General features: G+C 28.3%; 1 protein-coding gene across 1 annotated transcript; it reads left to right on the top strand.

Annotated features, from left to right (window-relative positions):
• Positions 1–143: 143 nt before the first annotated feature.
• LOC117182818 (zinc finger protein 184-like) lies at positions 144–18,110 on the top strand. Its single transcript, XM_033375926.1, has 7 exons — positions 144–165; positions 2,550–2,801; positions 5,612–5,683; positions 14,724–14,930; positions 15,560–15,715; positions 15,794–16,103; positions 17,124–18,110. Exons 1-7 carry the CDS (start codon positions 144–146, stop codon positions 17,140–17,142), a joined length of 1,038 nt encoding a protein of 345 aa, XP_033231817.1. The 3' UTR covers positions 17,143–18,110.
• Positions 18,111–18,227: the final 117 nt, after the last annotated feature.

Raw genomic sequence — 18,227 nt, 5'->3', positions numbered from 1 at the left:
TATTAATCACCGAATTCGCCACGAAAATTATTATTGCTTCTCGAATCCCAATAATTCCGCGCCCAGACAATATAAAGCTCATACTTGCAAAACATGCGGGAAAGTTTATTCGCAACAAAAGAGCTTGAACTACCATATAAAACATGATTGCAACAGAAAGCACAAGTGCGCAAAATGTCATCGCATATTTTCAGAGACTAGTGGTCTGAAAAGACATTTGCGAAAAAAGACTTGCTTTAGATTGATCAAAAATCAGTAGGCTGATAAAAAAATGTTCTAAAGATTATTAGAATACTTTGTTATGGTGCCTCATAAAATTCTTGTTTTTAGATCATCTAAAACTTGGAATTGGAAATTTCTTTATTTTGGCAAATAAATGGTCTCTACTCTTTTCTATATTAAAAAAAAACACATTTAAAGTTTGCTATAGAGGTTTTTATGCCGAGAATTCGACTTTTTAAAGTGTAAAATTGTTTAATTCTACAACCTTAACTGCAATACACTCTCACAAAGCGCCTTCTCTCACCAAGCGCCTCTCCCTTCCATCATCTAAATTCGATAAGCACCTTGGGCCTTATACGCGTACGCGAGACCATATTTAAATAATCCGCCAATGCATCTCGGAGATATTTCCCGCCAAGTCTCGGGGGCGTGGCTTAAGGAACCCGGCGCCTAGTGAGCACCTCGGTCCCGTGGACCGGGCCCTTGGTAAAATTCGGATCTATCGCATCTCGTAAAATAAAACAATCATTTTGTTCTTCATGAAACGGAATATTTAACGTTGGTATAAACGTCCTTAAGGTTGCGATTTTTTGATAAAATTGCGATTAAAAAGTTCAATTCGTCCCTATTACAACAAATATAAGGATAACTTGTCATACAATTAAAAAATAATTTAAAAAATTAAAAGTCGATACATTCTTTGAAAAGAATGTCTGCGGTACCTTATTATTTATATTTAATTAAAAAACAGCTATTTTGACCTATGAATTAGGAAGTTTTTACTTTGATTAGATCAAAGTTATTAGGCGAAAAACAAATTTCTTAAGATTCCTGAGAAAATTTCAAATAATCTTGTATGTTGGAAAATTAATTTAATAAGAATATTTACAGAGATTTAACAACAAATCCAAATAAATTCCAAAATGACCAAAAAAGATTATGGAAGGTTTTAAGGCAATTACTTTAATGTTAAAATATTTCTAAAAAATGCAGGAATAATTATACTCAGTTTAAAATGTATTATAAAAATTTAGAAGTTTTGAAGAGATTTAAAATATTTAAAAACTTTAAAAGATTTCGTAAAACTTATAAAATACAAGTCTTAAATATATTTTAAGCTAAGTCGAAATTTTCCTAGAAATGATTAATTTGGTGAAAATTATTTTTTCACTAAAGTTATAATTTGGATAGATTTTTTTCTCTTTCTTGATCGAAAAATATCTTGGTTTGAAATTTACCTTCTTTTTTTAATTGGTCTTTTTTCAGTTGAATTCAACTGTGTTTGACTTAAAGTTAAAATCTTTTCGATTGAAATATCAACTGTTAAATTTTTCATTTGGAATTTATCTTTTTGTTTTAAATTTTGTCCAGAATGTTATGAAACTTATATTTATATGACTTTAAAAGCAAAAAGACTTAAAAAATAAATATTTATTGGAAATTTTTATTTTGTATTAACAATAATTTTTCCCTTCTAATAAAAAAATTGCAGGTGTTAGTAAATATTAAAAAAAACTCTTTCATAGTTTTTTCTTTAACAAGAATTTATCGATTTTTTAATTTTTTTGAAAAGGTTAGTGTTTAATTATAGGGGAAAACTTACTTAAATTGTGTTTTGAAAACATGGAAGTTTCTAAATTTTTTTTAAATTTCTAAGGACGAAGGTTTTTTTTGTATTGTACGAGTTCGGATAATAAAAATTATAGAAAATAAAGTTTAAAAGCTTTGTAAAGTCGAATTTTAAGAATAAAAAACTCCAGAGCAATCTCTAAATGCTCGAAATATATCTTGGTTAAGTGTTTCAGAAACGAGGGATTATTTTCTCATCAAAAAAGGAAATTTGCTATTCAAGTTTTTAGAAAATCTAAAAATCGTTGTGAATAATCTTAAATTAATCTGATTTCTTTAATCTCGTTTCACAGAAATAATTATTTTGATTGTGTTTCGTCACTTGTCATAATAGTTGAAAAAATAAAAATATGTTTCATTTTTTACTTTAGGATTCAAATATGCAGAAATATTATTTTCAACCATTCTTTTCTTCGATTTATTTTGCAAAAGTTATTTAAATATGTTTTAAACGCAAATTTATTTTATGGATGATAAAATTATAAAAATGGAAGTCATTGTCTTCTTTAATATATTGTATCATATTAATTTAAGTGAAAATAGATGTATAATAAAAAAATTCAGCTGAAGATACTTTGATTAATTTTTATTACTGTTGAATATTTTCTTTTGGTGTTGTACTTTCATTCTGCCTTTGAACTAGTCTTGATTCGATGTATTTTTGAACTATTACTAATCAGTGTTTTATTTTGTTACAGGTTACAGTACAAGATCTCAGCAATATTCAATGCCAGTTTTGAAAATTAAAAGGACAGAATCACTTCAATTGCCTAGGACAGAAGAGTCGGGAGTAAGATATAAATGCCGTTACTGTAAACGGAATTTCGGACAACGGCGTTCTCAAATTCGCCATGAAATTCATCATTGTCTCTGGAATCCACAAAAGACTCAAAGCAGCGAATTCAAAACACATGTTTGCGAAAATTGCGGTTCCAGTTACACCCACAGACGTACACTTTTAAATCATAAACGGCACGATTGTGGGAGAAATCATCAATGTAAAAAATGCAATCGCATGTATTCTGAGCTCAGCAACCTGAAAAGACATTTACGAAAAGGGTGTTGCGCATAGGATGATTTCAAATTATCAGGGTTGCCACACAGTCACTTAAGTCACTTTTAGTCACTTTTTTCAAAGAAATTATTTGAATTTTTAAAGACATTTGCATGAACAATTTATGGTTACTTTTTATCATAACTCAGTTGTTAATAATAATAGACAAAAATGTCCAAGCGTATTTATGATTTTGTTGAAAAAATATGCCGCGAAGAATAGTTTTTGAAATAATTTTTTTTTAAATAAACAAATAAACATCTCGTGCTCCATAATTCCCCACATTTTTCATAGGACTTTTAAACCAAAAGGTTAAACCATCGACAACTGAAATTCAATTATTGTGAATTCAATTTTATTAAATTTCACTTGGCTTCGACGAACACATAATCATCATGTATCTCGTGAGAAAAAAAATATATCAAAAGCCAAAGATATAATTTAAAAACAATTTCATTATCAAGCATTTGACCTTTTGTCTCTTTCCAAAAATGTAATTTATTTATTTTTAATTTGATTTTTGGCGATTAAAACAAAAAATACACGTCCTATCAAAAAATGATTTATAACAATTTGTAGATATCTTTTGGATGAATAACATTTCTCCATTCGTTTTTCATATCGTGTTGGGCTTCGAAACTTTTCATTCTTTAATTTTTAATGTTATTTTTTACAGTTAAAACAAAAACGACGCGTCCTATCAAAAAATAATTAACAAGTTTGTAGATCTTTTTTGAGTGAACAATTTCGATCAACTATTTTTTTTTATTTTCTTGTATAGCTTTAGTGCAAAATGCGCGATTAAAACGAAAAGAATAAACCTAATAAACCTAAACTAATAAACCTAATTGGCTAATATTACAGACAAACAGATACCTGCGTCAAACTCATTTTTTCTCAAACGTGGAGATTTGATGAAAACCGAAAAAGTCAAATTTTACATTTCTTCTCATTAGGATCAGAATGTGATTAACATTTTTTCAAAGATTTCTAATAAATTACGATTAAAAACTGTCTAAAGAATTTTTAATTATTATTACTAGCAATTCACTTATGATAAAATGAAAGAAATTTGTAATACGAATATCTTTAATAATTTAAACAATTCCGAACTAAAATTTGACATAGTCATTTAGTACATTTAACATTATTCATGGCCGAAAGTAGAGCCAATAAAATACCCTTATAGTCACTTTAATCCATCTCATATTTGATTTTATTAAAAAAAAAATAAAATTTAAATTATCTTTGTATGTATTATTTCGTAATTTATGGTAGGAAAATGGTATTGAATATCGGACCTTACACTCTTTCCACTGCTTCCCCCTTTCCCCCTTTTAAAAAGAATTCTTCTTTTTCTCAATTTCCAAGGAACTTAAACCTTTCTTCTTTTTTTATTGCTTAAATGCGAACTGCAGCAATAGAACCCGATAAAAAAATCCAACTACACTCGAAATTATTTGTGGTTGAAAGTTAATTCTCCTTGGTCGAAAAGCCTACTAATACACTTTTGGTTCAGAATCAATCAATTTAGGATAAAAATTGAATTATTTGATTAAAAATTCAACTATTTTTTTAGAGTCATACTTTTGGGCAAAAATTCCTCGGTTGAACTTAAAAATTTAACGGCTTGTTTGAAAATGGAACTGTTTCTGGATTCCGTTTTTTTTTTGTTTGAGATATCGACCATTCAAATGAAAATTCCACTATTTAGTTAGAAATTCAACTGTTTTGTTGAAAACTCATCTATTTTTCCTTAAAATGCATCTATTTGATTCTAAATGAAACTTCTTTGAGCTCAAAAATCAAATTTTTTGTAAAAAATCAGGCTTTTCAAATTGAAAACTCTACTGTTTTCAGAATTTATTTATTTTCTTTGAGAATTAATATTTTTTGTTACAAAATTAAACTATCTTGATTTTAAATTAGTTTTTTTTGTTTAACATTCATCTTTTCGGAATTAAATGTCAAAGTTTTTCCTAAAAGTTTGGCTTTTTAGCTTAAAAACTCAACTATTTTTGTCAGAATTGATATCTTTTGGTAGAAAATAATATTTTTGAATTCAAAATTGAACTCTTTAGTGGAAACTAATTTTTTTGTTCAAAGTGTTATCTTTTCTAGTTCAAAATGAAACTGTTTGTTTGAAAATTAATAATCGGTTTTGGTTATGTTTAGACACTTTTTGCTTGAATTAGTCAACTTTTCTACTTTTTTCAAGTACCTTGCCGGTGACAGCCCTGCATATTATTCTAATTGTCTGTTGCGATTTGTCTCAAAAACTCGCGTGTTTAGTGTGTGTAACCAATTATTAATAAATAACTCTTTACGTTATTTAAATATTATAACTGTCTAGAAATAAGTCCAGTGAAATAAATGTACTGTGTAAATGATTAAAAGTTCGTGTGTTATTATTTTTCAATTCAAATTAATTTTGATATTGTCATGAAAATTAAAATTTAATGAAATTTAAGATAATTACAACCTAATATAAATTATGGCGAAAATTTATGCTTTATTTCTTAAAAATTGAAGAAGTTTACATTTAAGACATTCAAAATATAGATTCTTTAAACGGCGAGATAAATACAAATATTAATTTACCCCTTACTTTTTAATATTACTCTTTTTACGAATAGAATTATTTGAAATGTAATACACTTGGAATCTATTACTAATCAATTTTTTTATTTATTTATTGTTTTACAGGTAATAACATCTTAACCTACCAGAACATGCAGCGTCTGCAACTAAAAAAGGTTTTAAGTCTTCAATCACCAGGTACATCGGAAATAAGTGTATACAAATGCAGTTATTGTCCGAAAGTTTTCTCGCAATCTGGTCATCGAATTCGTCATGAAATTCGTAATTGTATATTTAATCCACTCTGGACGGGCCAAAAAGAAATCAAGTCTTATGTTTGCGATATTTGCGGTGCTAGTTATACACACAAGCGTACCCTTTTGGAACATAGAAGAAATAATTGTGGCCGATCTCACCAGTGTTCGTATTGCGGTCATATATATTCACAATTAAACAATTTGAAAAAACATTTACGATCAGGTTCATGTGCAGCAAGGGAAAAAAGTCTTACTTTGTAATATTGTAAATGTTTTAAAAATGGCATATAAAGAAAACTTGTTTTCTTCATAGGCTACTATTACATTTTACAATACATTCAAAAAGTGACACAATTGAGAGCCAATCTGATCCCATCAATTGCACATCTTTTTTCTCTATAAAAAATGTATAGCTTTTGCTATTTTCAAAATGAATCCGAAAGCTTCTTTTTTCTAAACACCAAATTTGTTTGTCTTTTTTTTTTTACTTCAACTCGCCGTTATTTGGCCACTTTGTTTAATTTTTTCATGAAATTTACAAGATGCTCTATGACTTTATGCTCTATGCCCTCTGAAATAACATGTAGAAATTTTTTTTTCAGTGACCATTTTTTTCTAAAAGATATAAATATGCATGCAGAAAAAATTGTGCTAAGGTTACAGGATTTTCAGTTAAGAATGCGCACTACGTACAATCAATCTCAAAAGTTGCGTATCTTTAAAATGATTTACAAAATTGACAAAAAAAAAGATCTATTATTAATTCCTGCAAATCTTGAATGAGGCTTCCAAGCACACTTCAGAAAAAATAATTCAGGTTAAAATTGTTTATTTCGCAGTATTATTTAAAGGTTTAGTTTTTTCTTTCTCTTTAGGGAAAAGTTACAATTTTTATTTAATTCTAATGATCAAGGCCTCATTTTCATCTTAGAAGGATTCTCTACAATTATATGTTTTTTAATTTCATTTTCTTTTTAAATTAATTACCCAAATAGAATTGTAGAGAACCCTTTAAAGAATAAAATGAGCCCTTGATCATTAGGATTAAATAAAAATTGTAACTCTTCCCAAAAGAGAAAGGAAAAACTAATCTTTTCATTAACTACTGCGAAATAAACAATTTTGACCTGAATTATTTTGTTCTGAAGTGTGCTTAGAAGCCTCAATCAAGACTTACAGAAATTAATAATAGATCTTTTTTTCTCGATTTTATCATTCATTTTAAAGATAGGCAACTTTTGAGAATAATTGTACCTAGTTCACATCTTTAAAATAGGCACAAGATAGATTTATTTGTAAAGATTACCGTATTTTCTGCAGAGTTTACAACATTTTCAGTAATTTTCTAAATTTATGGATGTTTTTTGTAACATTTACCGAACTTTTTATGTCAAATTAACAGCTTTAAATTGTAAAATCGTATCAAAAAGTCTGTAAATGTTACAGAAAATATCCGCAAATTTATGAAATAACTGAAAATTTTGTAAACTCTGCAGAAAATTAGGTATCATTACAGAAAATTTATGCTGTCCCTATTTTAACTGAAAATCTTGTAATCTTAGCAGAATTTTTTTTTGCGTATACATTCTACGAAAATAATGTCACAAAATAAATCATCATTACGAAATTGTATTTGATTTATTAAAACAATTTTTATAAAAAATATCCATGATTACCATTCTTCTATGAATAGACTAAATTGTTTTTACGGAATAGACTAAAAATGTCTTGTCAGTGCTTTTTCGACATAACAATAATTGTTCATTATTTAAACAATTGATATAAAGATACACATTTGTGTCTTTTTCTATAAATAAACCCATTTTTTTAAACAATGGAACCTGTATTTGTACGCAAACCTGTCGATTTGATAACATACATACATGCGAATAAAAGCCGCATGACCGAAATAAAAGCTTCCTAATTTATTAATGATGATTTATTTTTTTATAATTAATCCCGTAAAAAACTTATAATCCTCTAAAAAAACTACCTCGCTGAACATTTTTTGTTGCTCAAAATTCGCTCGACTTTCCATGAAATTGAAGATACGAATATATGATTTATGCAATGTCTCATATAAAAATGTGTAACTCTTGTTTAAACAAATATGTTTATATTTTACTTACTTTACCGGTCGTAGAACATCATAAAGAATATTTTGGTGAATTTGGTAAAAAAAATTCCCAGAATTTGTTGAATTACGGCGGGTTGAAATCAAAAGAGAAAAAATTTTGGTGTTCGAAAAAACGGGGTTTTTTGGGACCACTAGTAAATACTACATACCCACATATTTTGAATTTATAATAATGAAACATTTTCTAATAATTTACTGTCAGTTCCTATCTTTTTAATATAGGTACATAGAATGTATGCAAAATTTATTTTATGTCATTTTTATTAGGGATCGTCCACAAATTACGTAAGACGTTTTTCTTTTGTTTATATCGTTGTGTCCTTTTCAACTTCACAGCAATTTTATGCTCGACTTTATTCAAACAAAAGAAAAACGTCTTACGTAATTTGTGGACGATCCCTTAGATACTGTTCAATAAGAACATCAGCATAAAGTTAGAAATATTCAAGCATAATTGATCACTCCTTTCTATTATTTTTTTACTTATAATTTAAGACTTTAATACCAGAAAAGAATATAAAAGTGTCCTAAAGAACACATTTTTTTATCACGGAACACAAAACTTGTTTTATTTGGTGAAAAAATAAATTCGTATTTTCGTTTTATTTACAAAAAAAAAGTTGAAAATTCTTCCCTAGGGCTTAAACGATCCAAAAATGTTTAAACAATTAATTAACGTTTATTTTCTCAAAAATAGTAAGTGTTCGACAGGAAGTATAATAGCAAAAAGTATTTCGCAGAAAGCTACCCTTATAGAGGTTAAGTTTTATAGTATTAGATTTTCTATTTTTCTATATAATACCAAGATATTCAAGTACGAAATGTCTAAAGAATTGCGACACTGTGTTCCTTATTTTTCAGTATTTTCTTATTCAAGAACATATAACCTAATTATTGTTTAAAGTATTCAATTTTTTAAAACAATTTTTGTCAAAAAGTTAGAGGTAGTAATATTTTCTGGTTAAAATATACGATTGTACGTTAATGCTTGTTTTCCGTAATTCTTTTGAAAAAATGTTCGCCTTCAACGAAACGAAATCAATTTGAAAAATAGCGATCCATAATTTACGGAAAAAATGGTTTGAGCAAATTAATATTTTAAACAATAATTCGGCTAAAAGTTTAAAAATAAGAAAATATTAAAGAACAAGGAATTTCCACACTTCACATGAAAAAAAATTTGCTTAAACAAATGAAAATTGTTTACATAACTGCAAAATGTTATAAGAATAAAATATTGCTCTCAATATTAGTTGATTATGTCATTCATTCCAGCGAGAATAATTCACGATTTTTGTGAAAACTAAGATTTTCGCATTTAAAATGAACCTGAAAAAATGGAGGGGATCGTTGCACTCTGGTAACAAAAAAGTTTTTTTTTACCACCAAAATACAACATCGTATAAGTTAGTGATAAGTTTTTGTAATAATTTTATATTTAGTGCAAAATAAAATCATAATCTGCAGAATTCACACAAATCGTTTATTTTGAAACTCTGTAAATGCGTTTTGAACCTTAAGAAAGTCCTATTTCCAGATTGATATCCTATTTAAAAATTGTCTTGTTATTATTGGCCACTAATTCATTCAATTTGTTTCGTTTCAGATTGTAGCCGTATCGTTAGTAAAACATCGCATCTCATAAAAGTAAAATCGTTTGCAACAGAACCGTGTCAAGAACGTAAAATTTCAGGTGATTTCTTAAAAGTACATACATGTCATTTTTGTCCAGCGACTTTTCTCCGTTTGACAGCCAGAAGGAAGCACGAATTGCGAGAATGTCACATGAATTCCACAAAGTCTACCGAACAGCAACCAAAGTACTATACTTGCAAAAATTGTGGTGCAAATTATAGTCATAAGTACAATCTAGCCTATCATGTAAAAAATAATTGCGGTAAAGTTCATATTTGTAATATATGTGGGCAGACATATTTAGATATTAGTAACCTGAGAAAACATTTACGAAAGGAGGTATGTTTCAAAAAACACGACCCGTAATATTTTACTTCTTTGTATTTTTTACAAAAAACCATAGTCATAAGAAATTAATTGATGTTTATTCATTATAGCTTAAATTAAATATTTATAGATTGTAAGAGAGTACTGCAGTTTAATAAACAATTTTAATAACATTCGAAATATTATTAAATATTATATGTTATATCAATGCACCTGCTACAATAATCGCTCTTTAATGATTATCTGTTTCATAGTTAGACTCACAAAGCGCCTACTCTCGCCAAATGCCTCTCCCTTCCATTCTCTCTAAATTCGGAAAGCGCCTTAAGCGTAGCATTAGATTGCGCGTGAGCAAGACGATATTCGAAGAATCGGGCTTATGCATTTTAAAGATATTTCCCGCTTGGACTTTAGGGGAAGTGGCCTAACGAAGCGGGCGCTTAGTGAGAACCTCGGTCCCGAGCACCGGACGCTTTGTGAGATTCTACTTTAATATTCTAATTATTATTTATCTTTGTGGTGTCATTATCAATTCTTTTTTTTTTGTATAGAGAGAAGAATGAATCTAACAGAAATACAAGAATCTTTCAATCAAGAAATAGACTGAATATATGTCACTTGAATCCACAAGTGATTTATCCACGATAAATGCAAAAAGTTCATGTGTGATGAATGTGGTGCATATTTTACTCACAAGTCTAACCTCAGAATTCACAAGAGTTACGATTGTGGGAAAATAAATAACTGTCATTTATGTGGAAAAACCTTTTTAGAGAACAGAAATTTGTGAAGACATTGGCGTACTACGTGCACAATGGCAAATAAGAGAAACCCGTTAAACAACGATGAGTACTAAAATAAATAGTGCTAATATTTATTAATTTATGAACGTTCTCAAGATAAAAATATTACATTTTTAACGAAGCAATATGAATTAAAACGTTTTTTAACGTGTTCATTTTATTTTTTTGCAAAATTCTAGGATTAACAAAATAAATTTGTAAACTTCAAACGCTTAAAATTGTAAATTGTTTATTCTTACATGCTTTCAATTTAAAATGGAATATTTTTTACAATTGAATTAATTGAATAAATTTAAAGTTGCAAACCGTACGTTTAAAGCGTTTCAAAATATTAAATACCCTTCACTTTGATTCGTCAATCTTGTAGCGCTTTTGATGTTTGTTGAAAATGACTTATCTCTGCTTTCTTTAAGTCTTTAAATTAAAAACTTTTGAATTACTAGAAACAAGCTTAAAATTGAAGCTTCGCAGGATAGGGTTGTCTAAATTTATACCAGTAACAATTTTCATCTCGATTTCTGGTAATCGATTTCCGACTAAAAGTTTTTTGCTTTCCGAAAATGAATTCCATATTCCTCTTTAATTTGGTCAACATTAACCAGTGCCTTCGAGGTTTTAAAATTAACATGGGATTTTAAATGTTGGGAAAGGATTTCTTTTCGAGAGAATGGACCAAAGAAGTACTTGTTATTACAGTTTTGTAAATGAAAGATTTGTCACCTTTTAAGGAATGTTGAAGGAATAATTTAAACCAAATACACTTTGTATTTGACTCACCCAAGGCCCCTTATATTGTGCCCGGAAGATGCCTAAAAAATTGCAAAATAGCAAGTTTTGGTCAAACTTATGCTAAAGGTGGTATTTATTGGAATTTTGCAATCATGATTTATTTTAATTTTATAAGGGATTTGTCAGATTGTCTAAGAGATTGGAAAAAACTAGAATTTTCTGAATATATGTTGAAAAAAAAAATGTTTTCTGTCATCATCAGTATACTATTTATACCAAAAATAGTAACTTTTCAGGATTAGTCGAGAAAAAATGGTTTAAGCAATAAAAACTTAGTTAAAAGAGGCTGGGAAACTTTTCAATTATCGAACAATAATACAAAATGTTCCAATAATTAAAAAAAAAAATACAAAATAAAATATATTTTTTGTCTTTTGTGTACAAATATCTTTAAATATTTTAATTTCTCAATTGCTATTGACTTCTAAGAGTTCTGATCGGAGTTATGGAATTATTAATGACAGCCCTAGAAAAAAGTGTTATAACACTTTTCGATCAAATCAAAATTCGAAGTACTACGGGACATTTAAGAAAAGCCAAAATTTCTAAATTTGAGAATTTTGGGTTTTCTCAAAAGTGTCGTAATTCTTCGAATTTTGACTTGATCGAAAAGGTTGAATAACACTTATTTATAGAGTTGCCATTAAGAAGTTCAGAACTTTTATCAGAACTCTTAGAACTCTCAACATTTTGTTTTATTTCTCAATACTTATCCGGTGATCATCTCTTTTTTAATTTTTCAATGCATCAACCATACAATTATTTAGATGAAAGTGGATCAAATTTAAAATCTATCAAATCAGAATGTTTTCAATTTAACAATTTATAAGTAAATGAGGAGCGGTATTCAAACTAAGCACAATTTATATATTTCCTTATACTCGTTAAGCTATATTTGGTCAATATTTTACACTGTCCTAAGAATCATAGTTAATAAAAATAATATAATAATTACATCACATAAACAGAGTTATATATTTACTTATATAATTTAACCAAAATAAATTCGAATATGATTAACCATATATCTCCTCTTTCGATTTGGTTTACTTTTAAAAAGAAAATTTACATGTATTGTCCTGTATTTTTTTCTTCTCTGATTTTATGTTTATTTTGTATATTTAATGTTCTTGGATACATTTGTTTAAGTTTTGTGTTTATCTAAAAAGAGCATGTAATTAATTTTTCTGGGATCTTATCTTCTCTTCTCATTTTATTTTTTATGTTTTTTTTTCTTTTCTTTCTTTTTATTTTATGTTACATTACGATCATTTTCATTTTTTTCAGTTAACTATTTTATTAATTTTGTTTCACTAATTTTTTTCCAGACAATATTCGGATACCAAGCAAACGAGCATCACATTCAAAAATAAAAACGCTTTAAATTCGAATCGCCAGTAATGAAACAAGCAGAAGCTGGAAAATATAAATGTTCTCATTGCGAACACATTTGCACACAAGCGTATGTTCTAAAAATTCATGAAAGGCATTTGTGTATAGAAAATCCTAAATCCACCGCATATGTAAAATGCAAGAGCTATATTTGCAAATTATGTTCAAAAACTTTTGTACACAAGAGGGATCAATTGAATCACGAAAAATTCGATTGTTATCAAATCCTAGTTTGTCATAAATGTGGTCGAGCGTTCCCAAATATTATTGATTTGAACAGACATCTAAAAAAAGATTGTTCTGGAGAAGATGCGCAATGGATTCGCTACATGTCCTCTTAACTTTTCTGAATATTTTTTTGTTATTAAAAAATAGCCATAAGTTTACAGATTCGAATTAATTTTCCTCGTAGGCAAAGAAATTATGTTTTTTAAGTGGAAGTTGAGATCAATGTGATAAAAGTTTAGTTGCGTTTCCATTCCTTTATAAGATTTTTCAGTAATCCTTAAATGATTTACATTATTTTTTATACCATTATTATTATTATTTGACCGTAGTTTATATATATATATATATATATATACTTTTATACGGTCCCGTTAAATAGTTTTAAACAAGATAAGTGCGAATGAATGCGAAGATTTATAAATATATTTATTATATTTTACGTTTAAAATTTGACGTTAAACCGCAATTAATAGTAGGGGCAATTCAAAAAATATATACCTCATTATTTGCTCTGAGGATGTATAGCTAGTCAAATACTGGCTTCTTTTTCTAAACAATAATATTTTTTTCTTGATTTGATACATTATTATCTGAAAAATATCTCAGATAGAGCTGTAGTATTACAAATTATGTAATACTAACTATTGATCTACTTAATATGCAAATATCAACTGCTTCCGAAGAGAAGTGATAAATGGAATTTCCGAACGCAATGAGTTGCAAGAGGACAATTAATATACGTTTTTGCACAGTTTTTTCTCTTATACAGTTACTTTTTTTCTAGTATATCGCAAAAAATACACTTTTGTACTCGAAATCAAAATAAAAAATGGGATAAATGCCAATTATAAAAATTGAGTTTTAGTTGCACTATTTTATTCCTTCAAGGTATTCTCACCATATCAGCTACATTTGCGTTAATCACTGCTCAGTTAAATGTTATATGCATAGTATTCATAATAATAACAAACAAATTTATTTTTTCAGATGATTTCAAAACTATTCGTGAACGTGAAGGAGAACTTCAAATAAGAGTAAAATCATTTGCAAAAGACAAACCACAAATTTTCAGAGGCATCTTCAAATGTGACTTTTGTACAAAATGTTTTACTCGACTCTCTGATAAATTAAATCATGAAGTACCTAAATGTTTCTTAAATCTGTCTTAGATATGTGGGACAAGTTAATCTCACAGAGCCTTTCTTCGCAAATATTACAAATTTGACTATTGTATGATTAACTTCTGTCAAAAATGTGGCCATAAATATGCAGATATCAGCAGCTTCAAAAGGCATATAATAAATGGAAACTGCAAACGCAATGAATTACAAAAGGCAAATTAGTATAAGAAATAAAATTTGTAGTTGTGGACAATTGTATAGAAGGCAGCTTAGTGTTCAAATTTTTTATTCAATTACCTTACTTGTTTCAAATAATAATTACTTATATCAATCCCAATTAGCTTACAGTATGAAAATAACTTGTTGGTGAGCAGTAAAATTGTAAAAATACTACATTGCACCTCGTATGCAAAATAAAATAATATATTATCAAACATTTATTTCGAGTTGAATTACTGCATTTTTCTCTTATTATACGCGGTCAAAGTCTTTATAATATATATTTTTGGTAATATTATTACTCATGAATAATGTGTTTATTTGTTCCAGAAAATAGAAGACCACCCTTCGCAGAAAGACCGATTCAAATAAATAATCCGAGACTCTACAGATGCGATATTTGTGGTGCAAGTTATTCAAGTCCAGGAAATCTCACATATCACAAAAGACATGATTGTGGAAGGCGTCATCAGTGTCCCAAATGTGGTCAAGTTTTTTCACACAAATGTAGCATGGCAAGACATTTACGGAAACGTTGTTTGTAAATTTTATATTATTTTGAAAAAAATATAATAAAATATTTATTTTTATATTTAGAAGCTATGAAAGCTATGCTATTGCAAAATCTGCATGTTAGTACAATTAAAGCTAAATACTAAAAACGAATTACTATCTTAAAATTTTTCTTAGTGTGACATAAACCTGTATAGTATGTTATTATTCTCGTTACACGAATAAAGAAAAAAAGACACATAGACGAACACCAGTGCAATAAAGTACACAAATTTCCTTAATTCCGTTCCGAAAGCATATCTTTTCCATTCCGGCTACTTCTTATAAGAATGGATGTTTCCTGGAGCCTAAGATGTTACATTTTCCTTTTATCACTCCTCTATTCCTTTACAAACCACCAACCCATTTATTTGGTGGCGGAAGGGAGACCTTAAGTTTAAGGTGGGCTCCGAACCACCAAATCTTTTAAAATGTATATTCCATATATTGCATAAGAAATATAAAACGAAAGATTTAAATTTATAAACTATTTCTTTAAGGCCATTGGTTCGTTTAATGTGAACATGTGTTATTAACTGAATCTGTTTTTGCTATATCATAAGAATTAAATTAATCGATTTCTAATCGTAACTTTCACCTTATAATTTTAATAGATCTGCAAATCCAGAGTGAGTCAAAGGAATCAACAGGAAGACCAGATAGTGGGCCATATTCTTCTACAACTTCTGATAATTCTACTCTAGATAGGAATACTTTAATTGAATACGAAATTGATGAAACTTTGGAAATCAAGGAAGAGATCATCCAAGGTATGACTATTGCAATTACGTTTTTTAAATACAACCATAAAATGAAACATTCCGAATTAAATTTCGTTACATTTTCAGATCCAGAGACTGCAGGCCAAAAACGGAAAGAAAGATTCGATTCCAAAGTATGCGCCGTAGATACAATAGAAGAAGCTGCTTCTCATAAAAAAATCCGCTGCCGAAGCAAGCTACAATTTCCATGTAAATTTTGTAACAAAGGTTATACACGGAAATGTGATTTTATTCGCCATATGAATTGTGCACATAAGCGTTCACAACTACCTTCTTGCGATTGTTGCACCGTAGATACAGTAAAAGGAGCTGCTTGTCCTAAAAAATTCGACTGTGGAGCAACGTCTCAATTTCTATGCAAATTGTGCGAAAAACGGTATACACGGAAATGTGATTTTATTCGCCATATGAATTGTGTACATAGACCTTTAAAACATGTTGCAAACAAAACACAATTTTCTTGCGACTATTGTGGCCACCAAACGAAACAGAAAAATAACTTGTCCCAACATATTACTGCACTGCATCTCAAGTAATTGTGTAATTATTTAAAAACTTACTTCACTGCCTTACATTAAATGCATCTATTCCTTAAATTACTTTTGATGAAAATCCCTGAATAATGCTCAATTTTACTTTTTGACGGTACCAAAAGAACAAATTGACTCTTTATCGATACTGATATAAATTTCTTTTTTTTTAAGTGTAGAATTTGTTTGTATACGTTTTTTTCATCAAAAAATAGGATATATTTATAAGAAGGTAGAGATTATTAATCATTTTATCTTCGATTTCTCTTACTCAATCATTAGTTAATGACAGTAAATTTACATTGTTTCTCTAAATCTAGTTAAGAAACAGCCATTTCTGTGTGCTGTATTCTATGTATCAGTACGACGTCAGTGACTTCTGTTCAATCTTTAGCTATATAATAATAATAATAATAATAATAATAATAATAATAATAATAATAATAATATAATAATAATAATATACGAATGAGGCACAGATTTTTTATTTTCCTCAGCTGTGTAGTCAAATATCAATAATGACTTTTACAACTACACTGTTTGCCGTTATGTTTAAAGGTTGTCTGCATTATTTATATGCATAAGTATAGCAGAAAGTTGTTTATTTTTAGAATCTCAATTTCCAAAGTTGATTCAAATTTCATCTCCGTCGATGCAGTTTCTACTAACATTATAAAGCAATGAGTGTATTCTATTTTAAGTGAATAAAGTAATAATTTTTCTGATATTTAGATACGTTCTTTTATGTTTAAATAAATATTATATTAACCTAAAAGAAAGTATTCTCTATTTAGAGGGTCTAAACGCACCGAAACAATTTTTCTATTTGAACTGCAACGTGCTAATTAAAGATTTTATTTTTTCAGGAAAAGAAAATTCTTTTAAGAAACTGTGAGGAAACGAGCGGATTTTATATGTAAAGATTAAATTATGGCAGATAGCAACTATAAAATATATATATTTATGACAATATTTCGTCTAAATACTTCAATCTTCTATGATGGAAGTTCCGATCGCTGTGAAGTTGTACCCCCAATATTAAAAATTAAATATTTTTTAGATTTCTAAGTACCTTTTTAATAGTGCTGGAGTTCCTTATATGTTTTAGCAATAGTTCTGAAAGCCGAAGCATTGGAAACTCATTTTTCGAAAATGGGGACTAAAATAGTTCCGGCTAATATCACCAAAAATACGTTTTTCAAGAAAGCAGCTAGCCCCTCACTTTTTAAAAATTTAACCTTTTCTTGCATGATTCTCTGGTTCCATAAGACTTCGGGAGTTCTCTGATAACAAAATTCAAAATAAATAAAAAACGTATCAAAAAGCAACAATTTCAAAAATGCAAAATGTTGAAAATTTTCTCGTTTAAAAAATCCAAAAGTTCTGTTTAGAGTTCTGGACCCATCAACAGGAGGTCTACAAAAAAGTTTCAAAGAACTTTTCAATTAATTCAACATTCAAAGAACTACGGCACTTTTAAGAAAATTAAAATTTTGGAATTCCAAAATGCTGAGACTTCTAAGAGTTCTGATCGGAGTTATGGAATTATTAATGACAGCCCTAGAAAAAAAGTGTTATAACACTTTTCGATCAAATCAAAATTCGAAGTACTACGGGACATTTAAGAAAAGCCAAAATTTCTAAATTTGAGAATTTTGGGTTTTCTCAAAAGTGTCGTAATTCTTCGAATTTTGACTTGATCGAAAAGGTTGAATAACACTTATTTGTAGAGCTGCCATTAAGAAGTTCAGAACTTTTATCAGAACTCTTAGAACTCTCAACATTTGGGAATTCCAAAATTTTGTATCAGAAAACGAAATTTACATTTTTTTTAAATTTTGACTTAATTGAAAAATGTTGTAACAATTTTTTGTAGCGCTTATTGAATAATGTGTTTTTATATGTTTTTGCTTTATTTTGAATTTTGTTATCAGAGAACTCCAGAACTCTTATGGAACCAGAGAATCATG

The sequence above is a fragment of the Belonocnema kinseyi genome, chromosome 2, assembly GCF_010883055.1.
Source record: "Belonocnema kinseyi isolate 2016_QV_RU_SX_M_011 chromosome 2, B_treatae_v1, whole genome shotgun sequence".
NCBI lineage: Eukaryota > Metazoa > Arthropoda > Insecta > Hymenoptera > Cynipidae > Belonocnema > Belonocnema kinseyi.
This window is presented reverse-complemented; position numbering and strand designations above follow the sequence as displayed.

Coding starts and splice junctions, on each gene's coding strand:
- LOC117182818 (XM_033375926.1), top strand. CDS start 144: ATGATTGCAACAGAAAGCACAA. Junction 2,802..5,611: donor TTCCAGTTACACCCACAGAC/GTACACTTTTAA, acceptor ATTGTTTTACAG/GTAATAACATCTTAACCTAC. Junction 14,931..15,559: donor AAGACATTTACGGAAACGTT/GTTTGTAAATTT, acceptor TAATTTTAATAG/ATCTGCAAATCCAGAGTGAG.